The 18,174-nt window shown below is 39.0% G+C and overlaps 2 protein-coding genes across 3 annotated transcripts in view; one reads left to right on the top strand and one right to left on the bottom strand.

The window, feature by feature from the left end:
• c2cd2l (c2cd2 like) overlaps positions 1 to 18,174 on the top strand; it is a 50,378-nt gene that overhangs the window by 19,312 nt on the left and 12,892 nt on the right. For both annotated transcript variants that reach the window (XM_057820102.1, XM_057820101.1), the window contains 7 exons: positions 7,454 to 7,549; positions 13,087 to 13,206; positions 13,540 to 13,650; positions 13,982 to 14,095; positions 15,005 to 15,104; positions 15,182 to 15,314; positions 17,740 to 17,804. In XM_057820102.1, coding sequence (XP_057676085.1) covers positions 7,454 to 7,549; positions 13,087 to 13,206; positions 13,540 to 13,650; positions 13,982 to 14,095; positions 15,005 to 15,104; positions 15,182 to 15,314; positions 17,740 to 17,804 — 739 coding nt within the window. The remainder of the gene's footprint in view (positions 1 to 7,453; positions 7,550 to 13,086; positions 13,207 to 13,539; positions 13,651 to 13,981; positions 14,096 to 15,004; positions 15,105 to 15,181; positions 15,315 to 17,739; positions 17,805 to 18,174) is intronic.
• dpagt1 (dolichyl-phosphate (UDP-N-acetylglucosamine) N-acetylglucosaminephosphotransferase 1 (GlcNAc-1-P transferase)) overlaps positions 1 to 18,174 on the bottom strand; it is a 63,466-nt gene that overhangs the window by 33,660 nt on the left and 11,632 nt on the right. The window contains exon 2 of the mRNA XM_057820104.1: positions 13,510 to 13,638. The gene's annotated coding sequence lies outside the window, so the exon portion shown is untranslated. The remainder of the gene's footprint in view (positions 1 to 13,509; positions 13,639 to 18,174) is intronic.

Below are 18,174 nucleotides of genomic sequence, written 5' to 3'. Positions count from 1 at the left end.
ACACATCCTAGCATAGCATAGCATCCTAGCATAACCTCCTAGCATGCGTTGCAGAGCTACAGGTGTAAATAGCAATAAAAAATTATGTTCTGTGCTAATTATTTAATGAATGCTTATAAAAGATGTTATTTATGACAAATGATCTCATTTTTGAATGTATATAAAAGATCCGAGCAGGACATAAATGGAGTTAGAGACATAATTTGCCGGATGATACTTAATGACATCTGTCATAAGCATTGAGTAATGCCCATGATAGTGTCATGTCATAATTATGACGGTCTTATAACTTTGTTGACAAATAAGGTGTTACCAAATACCATAACTAGCAAGTAATGAAACAACTGGAACAGTAACTGAAGAAATAATTAGCACAGAACATGAATTTTGATTGTTATTTACTGTTGACAGCAGGTGGCAGCAGAGGTTGACTGTCTTCCCCAAGGGAGCAGTCATAGCCAAATGAAGCTTTTTGAAGCAATGAATTCTTTGCAGCCAATTGGTTTGAAGCTTCATGGTGGTTAATCTGGTTTTGTGACAGTTGTATAATGCTGCTGTCAAATAAAGTGTTACCGGTTAATGTGTTGGTGTAAATATCCCATAATTCAGTGAGGACAGCTGTGGCTTATTGTCAGGTGCGGCTTATCTATAAACAAATGTCGTTTTCGTGTCACATTTGGTGGGTGGCGGCTTATAGTCAGGTGAGCCTTATAGTGCAAAAATTATGGTGTATGTATATATATATATATATATATATATATATATATATATATATATATATAGAGAGAGAGAGAGAGAGAGAGAGAGAGAGAGAGAGAGAGAGAGAGAGAGAGAGAGAGAGAGAGGCACATAAGTATTTAGTCAACAACTAATTGTGCAAGTTCTCCTACTTGAAAAGATTAGAGAGGCCTGTAATTGTCAACATGGGTAAACCTCAACCATGAGAGACCGAATGAGGAAAAAAACCCCTGTTTGATTATGGCAATGTTTGATTTTCAAAGAATTTATTTGCAAATCATGGTGGAAAATAAGTATTTGGTCAATACCAAAAGTTCATCTCAATACTTTGTTATGTACCCTTTGTTGGATATAACGGACACCAAACATTTTCTGTAACTCTTCACTCTTCGCTTGGTGTAAAGAAATCAACTGTGGGAGCAATTGTTAGAAAATGGAAGACATACAAGACCACTGATAATCTCCCTCGAGCTGGGGCTCCATGCAAGATCTCACTCCGTGGCGTCAAAATGAAAACAAGAACGGTGAGCAAAAATCCCAGAACCATACGGGGAGACCTACAGAGAGCTGGGATCACAAAGGCTACTATCAGTAACACAATGCGCCGCCAGGGGCTCAAATCCTGCACGGCCAGACGTGTCCCCCTGCTAAAGCCAGTACACTTCCAGGCCCGTCTCCGGTTCGTTAGAGAGCATTTGGATGATCCAGAAGATGACCGGGAGAAAGTGTTATGGTCAGATGAAACCAAAATAGAACTTTTTGGTAGAAACACAGGTTCTCGTGTTTGGAGGAGAAAGAATACTTAATTGAACCATACCTACTGTGAAGCATGGGGGTGGAAACATCATGCTTTGGGGCTGTTTTTCTGCAAAGGGACCAGGACGACTGATCTGTGTAAAGGAAAAGAATGAATGGGGCCATGTATCGAGAGATTTTGAGTGAAAATCTCCTTCCATCAGCAAGGGCATTGAAGATGAGACATGGCTGGGTCTTTCAGCATGACATTGATCCCAAACACACAGCCAGGGCAACAAAGGAGTGGCTTCGTAAGAAGCATTTCAAGGTCCTGGAGTGGCCTAGCCAGTCTCCAGATCTCAACCCCATAGAAAATCTGTGGAGGGAGTTGAAAGTCCGTATCGCCCAATGACAGCCCCAAAACATCACTGCTCTAGAGAAGATCTGCATGGAGGAATGGGCCAAAATACCAGCAACAGTGTGTGAAAAGCTTGTGAAGAGTTACAGAAAACGTTTGGCCTACGTTATTGCCAACAAAGGGGACAAAACAAATCATTGAGATGAACTTTTGATATTGACCAAATACTTATTTTCCACCATGATTTGCAAATAAATTCTTTGAAAATCAAACATTGTGATTTTCTGGGCTGTTTTTCCACATTCTGTCTCTCATGCTTGAGGTTTACCCATGTTGACAATTACAGGCCTCTCTAACATTTTCAAGTGGGAGAACTTGCACAATTAGTGTTTGACTAAATACTTATTTGCCCCACTGTATATATACATATATGTAAATATAATATATACATTAAAAAAAAATTTTTTTTTTTAGATATACTTAGATCCCCTGAGCCAGGCAATACAGTCGACTAAAATGCACACAAACAAGAACACACATGGATAATCAGCCAATGGTATTAATACAGATCTAGTGACACCATGTTTGATTTTGGTCTGTTGCGGGCTAAGTATTTTGGTATTTGGTCCTTCCTTCAGTAGGGATTTGGACGTCTATGGCAGTCAACAGCAACAAACAGTTTAATTTTGGGGCATTTCAGGTCATTTGCTATTGATTTTCAATCACTTCCTGATGATTTTGGGGCATTTTTGGATCACGTCTTGTTGATTTTTGGGTTACAAACCGGGAAGTGACCCGGGAATCTCCCCAAGTGATTAGGCAGTGACTCAAACTCAACAGGAATTGACCTGTAAATGTGCCTAAAATGATCATAAATGTAAATGCCCCAAAAATCGGAAAGACTGGCTGCGAATGCTCTGCTTTAGAATGAACAAACGTTCATTCGCCCGTCCCAGTCTAAACGAATTGGCGTCTAGCGCTGTCAGTGGCAGCCATTGAGTAAACAGAGACACTATTGTAGTGGAAGATTTTGGTAGCAACTTTTTTTTTTTTTTTTTTTACACCCTCTTAAAACAATATTTCGATTCTTGGTAGGAGCATATTGATCACGTTTTGGGATACAAAGTATCAAATCAAATTTATTTCTATAGACCTTTACAAAAACCCGAAAGGTTTATATACAGTACAGTAGTTCATGATAAATAAAAGGCCGGAAAGTATTATACAATAACAATGAGAAAAAAACTAAACTAAAATGCATCACCATAAAACTCAAAACAGCAAATAAAACAAGATAAAATCCGAAAACATTAAAACCCTTAAGAAATAAAACCAGGCTACCCTAGTCTAAAGGAAAGGTGAGACTAACAAGTGAGCCTTTAACCGCGATTTTAAAAGGCCAAGATTCATTATGGTGAGGATTTCAGGGTATTCCACAACCTGGGGGCAGCAACCGCAAAAGATCGATCACCCCACTGTTTAAGTCTCGACCTTGGAACTTGCAGAAGAAGCTGGCCGGTACAACGAAGAGGCCTACCAGAGTTACGGAGGGTTAAAATCTCTGACAAATAAGAAGGAGCCTGGGCTTTAATATAATTAAAAACAAAAAGGAAAAGTTTGAAATCAATTCTAAAATGAACTGGATATCACTGTAGTGATGATAGCACGAGGGAAATATGTATCACAAAGTATCACGAAATGTCAACATTTCGATATTTTGTCACACCCCTATTTTATGTATACCGTAATTTTCGGACTTTAAGCCACTACTTTTTTTCCTTCATTTTGAATCCTGCGGCTTATAGGTCAGTGCGGTTAGTTAGGTCAGTTGTTCATTTATTTGGGGTAATAGGTAAAACTTTATTTGACAGTGGCATCATAAGACTGTCATAAGACCGTCATAATTATGACATGACACTAGTGCTGCAACGATAAATCGATTAACTCCAGTATTCGATTAGAAAAAAAGACTAGAATTTTGCTGCTTCGAGTAGTCGTTTAAATAAAGTGGTGTTGTCAAGGTTTATTTTGAAAGTGTTTGCATTCAGTTTTATTGATTTAGGTGGATACTCTGGCCTCTAGTCCGCCTAAATTCACATGGCTGAATCCAGCTGCTCTATGTTAAGACCAACATGTGCCAAGTTTTTGTTCGCGCTTATGATTTTTTTAGTGCATCCGTAATTTAGTTTGTAGGTATATTTAGCCGTTTTTTGTGAGAATATGTGTCTGAACCATTTGTTAAGAACATTATTTAAAAAACAAAAAAAAGTTAGCATTTTGTAGCATTTAAGCTAGCGGACTTTTACCATGTAAGTTAGGCAATTGTTCTTTTGTTGTACATAGATCCTTATTTATTTATTTTTTTTATACCGTTTGAGGCTCAGCTCAGGTATTTTAATTTTTTGTGTTCCTCATCCGATTACTCGATTATTCGAACTCACGAGTTCACCGATTAATCGACTACTAAAATAATCGACAGCTGCAGCCCTACATGACACTATTACGACAGATTACATCCGGCAAATGATGTCACTAACTCCATTATGTCCAGCTCGGATACTTTACATCCATTCAAAAGTGAGGTAATTTGATAACACTAAATATAAGCATTGATTAATGGTCATGAGAGTGTCATGTCATAATTATAATTCTCTAATGACAGTCTTATGGCTCCACTGTCAAATAAAGTGTTATCAAATACCATAACTAGCAATTAATGGAACAACTCGAACAGTAACTGAAGAAATAATTAGCACGGAACATGAATTTTGATTGTTATTTACATCTGTAGCACGGCAATGCATGCTAGGAGGCATGTTGGACAACAACAGTGTTGACAGCTGGTAGCAGCAGAGGTTGACTGTCTCCCCCAAGGGAGCAGTGATGGCCAAATGAAGCTTTTTGAAGCAATTAAGCTTGGCAGTCAATTGGTTCAAAGCTTCATGATGGTTCATTTGGTCTTATGACAGTCGAATTTTGCCGCTGTCAAATAAAGTGTTGCCAGTTAATATCTTTCCGTCTAACTATCCCATTATACATTGAGGGCAGCTGCGGCTTATAGACCCTACTCACGTGACGTCACAGCCACGCCCCCGCGCCACGTTGTCCGTATACTCGTCATGTTAATGCATTAGCGCTTCGTAAATTCCTCCTATTATGGCGTGTTTTTCTGCTCGTTAACATTAATAATCAAAATGGTGAAGTCGTGTGTGGCGGTCGGTTGCAAAAACAGAGAAGATAGACGGAGAGACTTGGAAGTTTAACCGTATTCCGAGAGACCCGAAGAGGAGACCGAGATTGACTGCTGCAATTCGACGAGAAAACTGGGCTCCAAACGACTACCACAGATTATGTAGTAGTCATTTTATATCTGGTAGGATGCATTTAATATATATTTAGAGGGTTTTGGGCTGACAACCACAATTAAGATCATTGCTAGGCTAATCGCCGACAACATACACTCAGACGTTGTGAATGAACTACCTGAAAATATATAATTATAAGGGGATAATCAGACAGTTGTCATACAATTAATTTACAATTTCACTATTGAGGTCAAAAGCCAAAAAATAAATTCAACTAGGGACAATCTGGAGTAGTGCTATCGCACTTCATATTTATTAGGGCTGTCAAAATTATCGCGTTAACGGCCGTTAATTAATTTTTTTTAATTAATCCCGTTAAAAAATTTGACGCAATTAACGCAATTGGCCCAGCTCAGACAGATTTAAATGACAGAGGAGTGAAAGGCCCACTTGTTAATTGTGTTTTGCGGAGTTTTGCTGCCCTCTGCTGGCGCTTGGGTGCGACTGATTTTATAGTGTAAGTAATTATTGCCATCAACAATGGCGGGCTACAAGTTAATTTTTTGATTGAAAATTTTACAAATTTTATTAAAACGAAAACATTAAGAGGGGTTTTAATATAAAATTTCTATAACTTGTACTAACATTTTTCATAAAGAACTACAAGTCTTTCTTATCCATGGATCACTTTAACAGAATGTTAATAATGTTAATGCCATCTTGTTGATTTATTGTTATAATAAACAAATACAGTCCTTAAGTACCGCATGCTGAATATATATATATCCATCTTGCGTCTTATCTTTCCATTCCAACAATAATTTACAGAAAAATATGGCATATTATATAGATGGTTTGAATTGCGATTAATTGCGATTAATTACGATTAATTAATTTTTAAGCTGTAATTAACTCGATTAAAATTTTTAATCGTTTGACAGCCCTAATTTATTACATATCATATATGTAGGTAGTGAGAGTGCTATCGCTAAACCATATAAACATTAAAAGCCCTAGCTCCATTGACAAATGACATGAAATACATTAGACTTGACAGTGGATGTTAGCAAGAACAAAAGATTTTGAATTGAAAATTTCGTAACTCACCTTCCGAGCACAAGATTCCTGCCGAATTTTCGTGTACGAGGACCTGTTTCACCCAACCAGCAACGTAGCATTTATAAGCCTCCAAGCTCTTAAAGTTTTTCAAACTTTCGTGAGAATAGGCTGATTTTGTGTGGACAAGATAGTTGTAAATATCAGGGTCAGGCAGAGACGGCGAAGGCAGCCGGTCAAAAAACATCGATTTAGGCATCAAATACGGATCTGGCGAATGGATAAACTGAAGCTTTTCCACGTAACGCCGTTTATGCAACGCATCCAATGAGTTTACAGCGTCAGATAACACCGGGGCTTCCATGAATTGCTCTATAACTTGCTCGACTAATTGAAAACAATGAGAATAGGTCTAAAAAATAGGTACAATATGGCGGCCGGAAACAGCGACACGCCCATTTTGTGACGTAGGTGAGTAGGGTCTATAGTCTAGTCTGGACTTTTTGGTTTTACTTTTCATGCCAAATTTTGTGGGTGGCAGCTTATAGTCAGGTGCGTCTTACAGTGTAAAAATTATGGAAGTATGATTTCTGGTTTTGTCTAATGACCTCGAACCTCAGTGCGCCTAATTGTCAGAAAAATATCGTACAAATTGGATTTACAACCATGTGGAAAGTTGTGGGTCTGTGTTCCACAACACTTTTTAGACCACAACACAGACTGGAGTCACAAAGTAAAGCTAAATCTCATACTGTATGAACTTGATGTGCTCAGTACCAGCCTTTGGTCAAACATATGTTGTCATTGTCATGCCAGCGTCCTCGGGCACCGATCGTTCTGACTGCACAAATGCGACTTCTTGCTGTCTGAACCGTTGGTTCCCACGTCAACATCATGCACAGTAGCTGAAATAATGTTAACACCCAGATGTTGTAAATATTTTTTTTATCTCCATTGAAACAAACACTGCTTTAAGGTGACTTTTACAAATTGCTTTAGCCATGAAAATGTGATCAATGTAGGTTACCAAACATCCCTAAAAATTGCCCCAGTTAGTTGGCGTTCTCGTGATACAGAGGAAGTTCATTAGCCCGCTGGAAAAAAAAAATCTCCTTAAGGACTCTGACGAATTGCTCACTAGCTGCATGCAAGTCTGTCTGCTATATTTGATGTCATTCCCAAGTGTCTTGCCTCTTCGTGTTTGTGTCTTCTTATGTAATATTTAGTACGTTTGTTCTCTGTTCCCCTCTGTCTCTCACAGAGTTCCATCCAAATCACTTTTGACAGCGGTGTCAAGTTTATTACAGCGCCCGCAATTGAAAGTGTAACCTGTTCTGACCAATCAGCACAAAGAACGGTGGGTAGTCATCATTCAGTACTTTGGTGCCAATTACCTGGGTTTTAAGAAAGTTTTTTTGTGTGTGATTGAATACTCTACCGAATTTGGCAATAGAAGTTACTTTGCATGGATTATTACTTCAAATTAGTTTTTTGTCTGATCTTGCTAGTGCACAATTAAAAACCGAAAAGTCAGAAGGGTTGACAAAAGACCGATATATGGACTTTTTTTTTTTTTAAAACATCGGCCAATTAACAAAAAGAACAAGCCAATACAAAAGGATTTTGATCAGGCATCTGTGTGGGCAGTCATGACTGCCACTGACTGACTGTAGGACCCCGGAAGGACCCTGAAGCAGCTTTAAGGATAACGGTCTGACTATAGCCGCAGCTATGCTACAAACTAGGAGTGGGAACCTCTTGGTACCTCACGATACGATACGCGATACAAAGCTCACGATAACGATGATCTGACGATATGGCGATACAACGATTATCAACTAATAAACAGAAAAACAAGCTTCTGCTGTGAATTGGAATGTGTTTATCACTAGTAGACGTCCAATCCATTTAAAGTGGGAGGGTGGCAGCGAATGAACGGATGTTCATTCGCTGCCATCCCTCCCACTTCAAACGGATTGAACGTCTACGGCCGTCAGTGGCAGCCAATGCCAGGCAATGGGGTAATTTTGGGCCATTTAAGGTCATTTACCTGTTGATGTTCAGTTACTTCCTGTTGATTTGGGGGTATTTTTTGGGTCACTTCCTGTTTATTTTGAGTTACAGAACAGGAAGTGACCTGGGAATCACCCAAATGAATAGGCAATGGCTCAAACTCAACAGGAAATGACCTGTACATTCCCTAAAATGAACCGCAAGTGACTTGTAAATGCCCTGAAAATCAGACAGATTTACTGAATGCTCTGGTTTCGAATAAAGGAACGTTCCCAGTCTAAATGGATTGGGCGTCGTGCACCGTCAAAGCAGCCTTAGAGTTAACTGAGACACTATTATGGTGGAAGACTTGTAGGTTCCTTTTTATTTATTTTTTCCGACATTGACACCTTTTTAAAACGATATCTCGATTCTTGGCAGGAGCATATCGCTAACCTTTTGGGATACAAAGTATCACGATATATCACCATCTCGATATTTTGTCACACACCTACTACTAGAGGTGTGTGAAATTTCCGATTCTTAGATTATATGCGATTCGGCCGTGCAAGATTCGAGAACGATTTACAAACATCCATATTCCGATTATTGAAATATGTCAAGTAAAGCGGAACTAAAACACAGTCATCGCGATCTTCGGGACGCAATGAGGAACAGGGTAAACATTATGCTTGTCATTACCCGGCTAATGACAATGCTCAACTACCGGCTAGGCTCAACTCATGCCGCTAGATAAAAAAACAATAATACCTGACTGCTGCCGACAGCCGCTACAAACTACGTCCATATCATCTTACAGTAGGTAATAGACAGGGGTGCACATAAGTGGTCCGCATGCGCGCATGCGTACTGGACGTAGACAAACGTGCAGGCCCTCAACGGTTTCCATACGCTTTTGCGTACCGGTGGCTGACCACTGTATTTGCGGCGGACACGAGAAAATAACTTCTCAATATGTCGAAGAGGCAGGCCACACTGAGTAATTACTTCCGTGTTCCCCCACCCCCGTCAAAAGACAGACAGACGACAGAGACGTCACCGGAGCTACCGAAAAAAGGACTTTTGCTGAAAAGTGGCTACTGGAGGTACCATGGCTAGAAGCAAATGATGCTCGCACGGAAATGCGGTACAAAATGTGCCGTGAGAATCTCAATGTCGCCGATAAGAGCAGCGCATTTTATGTAGGGTCAAAGAATTTCAGCCATCCAAACTTTGAAAAGCACGAAAAAAACAGAGAGCATGTGGCAATTAAGCAAGCTATCGATGTCAAACAGGACCCCACTCGCCCTATGGACAAGTGGCGGAATAAAGGTAATGAACAGCGACATGCACTGACAAATGTGTTTTTGCTGGCATTTTACAAAGCTAAACATGCACGTTCAATGAGGTCTTATGAGGAGGACATCCCACTTTTAAAAAGGCTTGGAGTTAATGTGGGAGCCGCATACTGCCCTTTATTTTGAATTGGTGCTTTTTATTTCTTTACATTTCACTTCAAAGTAATGGCAATTTTGTTTTGCCAGTTGATGTTAATCAAGCATTAATTGTTAATATAATTAATTATATATAAATCCGCTTATGGCCACAATTTAGCTTTCAAACCAACACGTGGGATAGATAATTCTTAATTTGCCATTTAGTTCTCCTTTAGGCGGCACGGTGGCTGAGTGGTTAGCACGTCTGCCTCACAGTTCTAAGATCAAGGGTTCAATCCCGGGCTTCGGCCTTCCTGTGTGGAGTTTGCATGTTCTCCCCGTGCCTGCGTGGGTTTCCTCCGGGAACTCCGGTTTCCTCCCACATCCCAAAAACATGCTTGGTAGGCTGATTGAACACTCTAAATTGTCCGTAGGTATGAGTGTGTGCGTGAATGGTTGTATGTCTCCTTGTGCCCTGCAATTGGCTGGCAACCAGTTCAGGGTGTCCCCTGCCTACTGCCCCGAGTTTGCTGGGATAGGCTCCAGCACCTCCGCGACCCTCGTGAGGAAAAGCGGCATGGAAAATGAATGAATGAATAATTAATTAAAGTTAATTGGCTCGAAGTAAAGCTTGTCATAAATTTATCGCATCAGGCGGGTCGGCTCTCAAGCTCAATGAGGACCAAGTCACATCTCCAGGTCCTCCTCTGAGAACCTGGGCAAAACAATTATGTGCACCCCTGGTAATAGATATCATATGTATACAGAACTAGATACAAAATGACAGACTCAATGGCGTTAGCAGCACATGTATTGAAAACTAGATGCGAAATGACAGACTTGCCGGCGTTGGTAAACAGCCTCCATCTTAAAGCAGGAGACTTCTCTAGAAGGCTCTGTTGTAGCGAATTTAATTAAATTTTTATCTAAAATACTCCTAAATCGGCAAAATCTTAACTTGAAACTATCTTTAAAACAGGTTTAAAAGTTTCACATGTCTAAAGTAAACAGAAGGGAAATTATGTAATAATGGGTGAAATTTTAACAACTTTGGTTGATTCACAACATTAAATTAATTAAATGTAGTTTAAAGCTGCTGATACAGAATGGGGACTTGAATATTTTATTTACTGTTTTGAACTGTTAACTTGATACTAAAATAGTCGTTTATTTAAGCCTGAGAGGCTTTTTATACAATTTTTGTAACTAATGTACGAAAGATGGAAAGCAGCTAATAACTTGGGGGGGTTTGTGGGTGTCATCAATAATCGATTTATAATCGAATCGTTGCCTCTGAATCGTAATCGAATCGTTTGGTGCCCAAAGATTCCCACCTCTACATACTACAAACCACACCTCGTACAGACTACGCCCCTCCAAACCACGCCTGCTGTTGGTACAGTGGTGCGAAGAATTCATTTACTGTATTGTGTGAAGTTCAAAGGGTTTTTGGGACAATGGGCCCTAGCCCAATTCTTTCCCCTAAACTTTACAAGACACAGGGTATTGCAGATATTGCGATTACTAGATTGTAACCTTTGCTATGTTTTGAAGTCATCAAATGTTTTGAAGTCATCAAATGTTGTGAATCAACCATTACATTTGTTAAAATTGCTCACTACTACTACTACTAATACTACTACTTACTACTGTCTACTTTCGACATGTGAACGTTTTAAAACTGTTTCATCATTTAAAGATAGATTCAAAATCAAGAACTAGCCGATTTACATATAAAGTAACTCAGGTTCGCAAGGAAGTTTCACTCCAACAAAGCCTTCCTGAGAAGTCTACTGCTTTAAGATGGTGGCTGTTTACTAACGCTGGTGAGTCTGTCATTTCGCATCTAGTTCTCTAGACATATGCTAACGCTGCCGAGTCTGTCATTTCTCATCTAGTTCTATATACATGGGATATCTACCGTAGCATTATGTGGGCGTAGTTTGTTGCAACGTGGGCGTAGGTTGTAGCGGCTGTCGGCAGCAGTCAGGTATTATTGGCTTGAAGGCAGGTTGCTACAGAAAGCTTCAGGCTAACCTGTTTTGTAAATATTGTAAGATTTTTTTTTATCTTGCATGAGAGAATATGAAATGTTGCTTTAGTCTTTTAAGGTGTTTAATGAGTGATCCTTACTCTCGAAATGTAACTCATAGCATTAGGATAGCATTTGTGTTAGCATTAGCTTTAGCATGGAAAGCAACCATTTAAACTCTCACTTGTTTACATCTTATCGTGACGTCCCGGTGGGTTTAATTATCTGAAAATAATGTACTGTTCTTTCTGAGTGTGTATAATTACAAAAATAATTCCTGCGTTCGTTTGTTTGGTAGCACTGGACCGAATTAATCCTTTAAGTCTCAGATCGTCATTGTAAATTTGAAGCAGTTGAAGCAATTTTTAAAAAATGCCTTTCATAATCTACGTCAGGGGTCCCCAAACTACGGCCCGCCCCCACATTTGGTCCGGCCCCCTAAACATTTTTTTTTTTTTTACTTGTGTTATTTATTTTCTGGCTTTTTCTGTGAAGAACCCAGAGAGGGTTATTTGGTTATTATCTATTTAATTAATAATGTTATTAATATATTATTTTATATTATATTATGTTATTATTTTTATTTTTATTATTTTTATTTTATTTACTTTTGTTCCGTGAAGAATCCAGAAAGGGCTATTTGATTGTGGCTTTCTGAAAAACAATAAATTTTTACATCTAGGCACTCCTGCAATCGTCACACTTTTTCTGTTACAAACTGACCCCGGCCCCTCATCAGAGAAGGGAAAAGTTATGTGGCCCTAACAGGAAAAAGTTTGGGGACCCCTGATCTATGTGCTTTAAAAAAAAAAAAAAAAAAAAAAAAAAAAAAAAGTTTATCGGCTTACAAAATTGGTTTTGGATATCGACAGTTGGCCGAATTTTTGTTTCGATATCTGTATCAATCATTTGAAAATCCCATATCGGTCGACCTCTAGTTAACAATAATATAATTTTGCAAAGCCCAGTTCAAGTTGATCCACTTATTTAAGTTAATAAGAATGTTGTTATGCTGAATGGGAATTTTGTAGATGGAAATGACACAAATTTAGTCCCTTGTTTTGTTTCCCCAAACAAGCATACAATTATACTCTCACTGATGAGCAGAGACATGTAACCCTGGTTACCATCATCATTATTTTGTACAAAAGGTTTTGGCGAAACAAATGACTAATTAGACATTTTTGTAGTCTTGTTGCTACTCCACAGCTCCTCATTGTCAGAAAAGAAAAACAATAGCCTTTTACTGTCCTTGAATGCTTTAAATGGGTACGCATGCACCATGAATACAATGGTGCACACCCAAAGCAAAGGATGTCTTTTTTGTTTAAAGGTCTTGTGTAATGAATTTATATTGACTATGTAGAAAAGAAGGACATCCTTGACTGAGTCTACTTGTAGGAATCTCTGATGATGCCTTTTCTTACATGATAGGTTTTACATTGTAAATGTCGGGTGGACACCGTGGCATTTCCTGTGACGGTTACTCAGCAGTCCCCCGCTGCCGTTGCCATGGACACCTATCAGATTACGATTGCACCTACAGTGGCAAAGGTACTGAGGCACACCACCTGGTTTCTTTTGTTTTGCAAGTCGCCTTTACGAGCCAGTGCACGAGAACATTTCTATTGCTAGTCAAATATCAACTTTCAACGAAAGGACATGTTGGTCCTACTATCACTGATAATTACGGACAATACGGAACACTACGACTGGTTGTACTACAATGTATGTCCAATAGCAATGCAGCAACAATTGAAACGAATCAAAACATTAATTGTTCTAATGGACCTGGTTATTGGAGTGGAAACCACACTTGTTCTGCTGTTAGCCTTCATGTTGAACATGTTTTCTGACCTTGCTCTCTGTGTCTGATTCTGCCATCAGGTGGTTGTATGTTTGGAAGAAGTGAAGGATGAAGGAATCCTGGTGTCCTGGACTCTTTCCAATCAGCAGCCATTTAAACTGACTGCCTCGCCATGCAAACTGTCGAGACATGTGAGATGATTCAATATTAGCAAGCAGTTGTGTAGATGTTAGTTTTTTCAGCATAACTATGTGTGTTGCGATTGGATTTCATCACCCTCAAATTAGATACGCGCTTATCTATACAGAATTGAATGACGTGTTTTCTTTCAAGCAAAATAAAGGCAGGTTTCCTGTAAAGTGCAAAATATACAGTTTGAAATAAGGTCAAAGGTGAAAGTCTGACCACATTCAAGCTCAAATTAGATTGTATCATTTGATGGAAATTCATACCATTTTTTTTTTTGCAGGTTTCCTGGTTGCGTCTTATCAGTAATTTCAATTAATCGGTGCTTCCTTTTAGGGCACCGATGATAAAGGAGTCTTAGATGTGATCAAGAGCCTCATTGAGGATACTCTGTTCAGCTCTCATCCAGCCATGATTCTCAACCTCAGGACTTTTACAAGTAGTTCTCCAGTAAGTTTTCACCTTTTTATTTGTAATGGTGATATAATTTGCTTAAGTAATTAAAGTTCATGAGGTTCATTGAAAGATCCATTGGTGTACTCTAGGGCTGCAGCTATTGATTACTTTAGTAGTCGAATAATCTATCAACTAGTTAGTTCGAATAACCGAGTAATCGGATTAGGAACATTTATTGCGTTTCAGAATAAATTGTAGGAGATATAAAACAATGGCTAGCTAAGATTGCACTTTCCAAAGAACATTAAATGTGAATTCAAAATAAAATTCCCGAGTGTTTCTTCAAACTATGAAGAATTGCACTTTCATTTAAAAATAAATAAATAAAATACCTGAGTTTAGCCTCAAACGGTATAAAACAATAAATAAATGAGGACAAGTACAACAAAAGAATAATTGGCTCACTTGTACAGCAAAAGTCCACTAGCTTAAATGCTATAAAATGCAAGGTTTTTTATTTTTTTTATACAATCCTCTTAACAAATCGTTCAAACACATATTCCCACAAAAAACGGCTAAATATTCACATAAACTAAATTATGAATGCATTAAAAAACAAAAAAAAGAGCTCAAATATAAACTTACCTTATATTGGTCTTAACAGGGAGCAGCTGGATTCAGCCATGTTAAATTGGTTATGTTATATTAACTGTTGCCATTGGAGGGCAGTGTATCCACCTAAATCTCTAAAACTAAATGGAAACACTTACAAAACAAACCATTAGCTTTTTTCTCATCGAATTACTCGAGTTAATCGATTAATCGCTGCAGTACCAATGTACTCTGATTGTACTTTATCTCTTGACCCAAAGTCAGCAATATACACCAAATAAAAAAAACATATATACAGAGATGCAAAAAATAGAAGTAATCAATTCTTTCCATTCACTTTCTTGCTCATAGGTCTCCATGGAGCATCTATCCGTAGGATTAAAGCCTGTACCCCAGAGTGTCTTTGTGTGGCGACTTCTTCTGCGGCAGCTCAGAGTGACCTTAAGCAAAGGTCAGATGCATTCCCTTGGTGGCGTTGTATCATTTCTGTCTATCCTTGGCGCTTCACTAAGCCGTATGTGTTTTCAGGCCAGTGGTGTAGCTCAGTTGAGCTTTGCTGCATCCTCAGCCTAAACCAACCCTCCTCAGAAAAGACAACTTGCTTCATGCCTGTGCCCCATAACCCAAAGACCCCAATGGAATGGAAAGATGAAATTACCATGTGAGAAATCATTGCAATGTCATGACAAGAGTTGTCCGATAATGACTTTATAACTGATATTTTCCAACTTCAAAAATCCGATACCGATATACAGTAGGGCAAATAGGTATTTAGTCAACCAGATCTGGAGACTGGCTAGGCCACTCCAGGACCTTGAAATGCTTCTTACGAAGCCACTCCTTTGTTGCCCTGGCTGTGTGTTTGGGATCATTGTCATGCTGAAAGACCCAGCCATGTCTCATCTTCAATGCCCTTGCTGATGGAAGGAGATTTTCACTCAAAATCTCTCGATACATGGCCCCATTCATTCTTTTCCTTTACACAGATCAGTCGTCCTGGTCCCTTTGCAGAAAAACAGCCCCAAAGCATGATGTTTCCACCCCCATGCTTCACAGTAGGTATGGTTCAATTAAGTATTCTTTCTCCTCCAAACACAAGAACCTGTGTTTCTACCAAAAAGTTCTATTTTGGTTTCATCTGACCGTAACACATTCTCCCAGTTATTTTGGTTTCATCTGACCGTAACACATTCTCCCAGTCCTCTTCTGGATCATCCAAATGCTCTCTAGCGAACCACAGACGGGCCTGGACGTGTACTTTCTTCAGCGGGGGGACACGTCTGGCAGTGCAGGATTTGAGTCCCTGGCGGCGCATTGTGTTACTGATAGGAGCCTTTGTTACTGTGGTCCCAGCTCTCTGTAGGTCATTCACTAGGTCCTCCCGTGTGGTTCTGGGTTTTTTGCTCACCATTCTTGTTATCATTTTGATGCCACGGGGTGAGATCTTGCATGGAGCCCCAGATCGAGGGAGATTATCAGTGGTCTTGTATGTCTTCCATTTTCTAATAATTGCTCCCACAGTTGATTTCTTTACACCAAGCGTTTTACCTATTGCAGATTCAGTCTTCCCAGCCTGGTGCTGGTCTACAATTTTGTCTCTGGTGTCCTTTGACAGCTCTTTGGTCTTGGCCATAGTGGAGTTTGGAGTGTGACTGACTGAGGTTGTGGACAGGTGTCTTTTATACCGGTAATGAGTTAAAACAGGTGCCATTAATACAGGTAACGAGTGGAGCCTCGTTATACCTCGTTAAAAGAAGTTACACCTCTTTGACAGCCAGAAATCTTGCTTGTTTGTAGGTGACCAAATACTTATTTTCCACCATGATTTGGACATAAATTCTTTAAAAATCAAACAATGTGATTTTCTGTTTTTTTCCCACATTCTGTCTCTCATGGTTGAGGTTTACCCATGTTGACAACTACAAGCCTCTCTAATCTTTTCAAGTAATAGGAGAACTTGCACAATTGGTGGTTGACTAAATACTTATTTGTCCCACTGTATGCAATCGTGGACGTATTATGGCTAATTGTATTGTAATGCTCCACTAGATGCTTTAACAATAATAAATGTAACAACTGCAAGGTTTTCCAAATAAACATTCTATGAAAAATAAAAGAAAACCTCAACTGAAGTTATGGAAAAAGTGCCTATATTTCACACTATATTTATTGTTGAAATCAAAATACAGGTAGTCCCATGGAAGCGTAGAACATGAAACAAGCACATGTACAGATGCACCCACCCCACACACCCACACACAGAGAAGCTGAGTGACAGATGTGACAGACAGCACATTTGTTTCTTGTGAAGCATCCGGAGGCGACGGCTATATGTAACCCTTTTTGTACGGTTTATTGTGCGTTTTTAATTTGAATACTTGGGTCGAGTTTATGTTATTGTTTTTGATGATGTGCGGACGCTAACTGTAACATGCTAATCGTTTGTTATTGCTGTATCAGCAGCTACTTGTAAATGCAAATTTTAATTGCTGTAATTGATGATGAGATGATGAGAATTTTATTTCATTTTAGTTTCATTCTACAAGTGTTGATGTCATGAGCAGCTGAATAAAATCAGCAAAACACACGGATATATGGCATCGTCATTTCGGAGCTTAGCTCACTGTCTAGCTAGGACTTAGCTCCGGCGTCTTGGCGAGGACCGTACAATGACGTATAATACAAGTTTTTGGATTTTTTTTTTTAATTTAGAGGGTGTTTTGAGGTATTTAAAGGGTTAATTCTGACTTACGCTGAAATCTGGCTTGCATCGCCAGCATAACAAAGGAACTCGTTCGTAAACTAGGGACTACACGTCGTGCAAACATCATTTTTATGGATCAAGTGCAAGTGTAAAGTGCCAATAAGGCACTGCCATATGCATATTGGCCAAAAACCGATGTCGATTTTATCCGATGTCAATTTAAAATGCTTTTATCGGCCGATATCATCGGCTACCCGATAATGTCGGACAACTCTAGCCAGGACATTTCTTACCAAATTAAAAAGAGGTGATTTATTCTTTTTTTTTCAAATGGGAAGTGTCTCAGGATCACTCTAACACAGCTGTGTCCCATTTGTTAAAGGGAGCTGAGCCCAGAAACCAAAGAATTGAGAGTGAGACTTCTGGAGCGGAATGGCAGAAGCGAGCGTAAGACACAGTGTACTCTGGGCTCCTGTCCAGAAAGATTTTTTTTTTTTTGCCACAAATGTCCAGGCCCATGTTGAAAAAACACATTAAAGCTTGAAATGCATGGTTAAAAAACAAACACTCTTTGGATTCATTTTGGAATATTAAGATTTGTTACCAATATACAGTGTATCAAAAAAGTCAGTACACCCCTCGCATTTCTGCAAATATTTAAGTATATCTTTTCATGGGACAACACTGACAAAATGACACTTTGACACAATGAAAAGTAGTCTGTACAGCTTATATAATAGAGTTAATTTATTTTACCCTCAAAATAACTCAAAATATAGCCATTAATATCTAAACCCCTGGCAACAAAAGTGAGTAA

Source organism: Corythoichthys intestinalis, chromosome 18 (genome assembly GCF_030265065.1).
Source record: "Corythoichthys intestinalis isolate RoL2023-P3 chromosome 18, ASM3026506v1, whole genome shotgun sequence".
Taxonomy (NCBI): Eukaryota; Metazoa; Chordata; class Actinopteri; order Syngnathiformes; family Syngnathidae; genus Corythoichthys; species Corythoichthys intestinalis.
The sequence above is the reverse complement of the archived record's forward strand: the minus strand, read 5'-3'. Positions and strand labels throughout refer to the sequence as shown.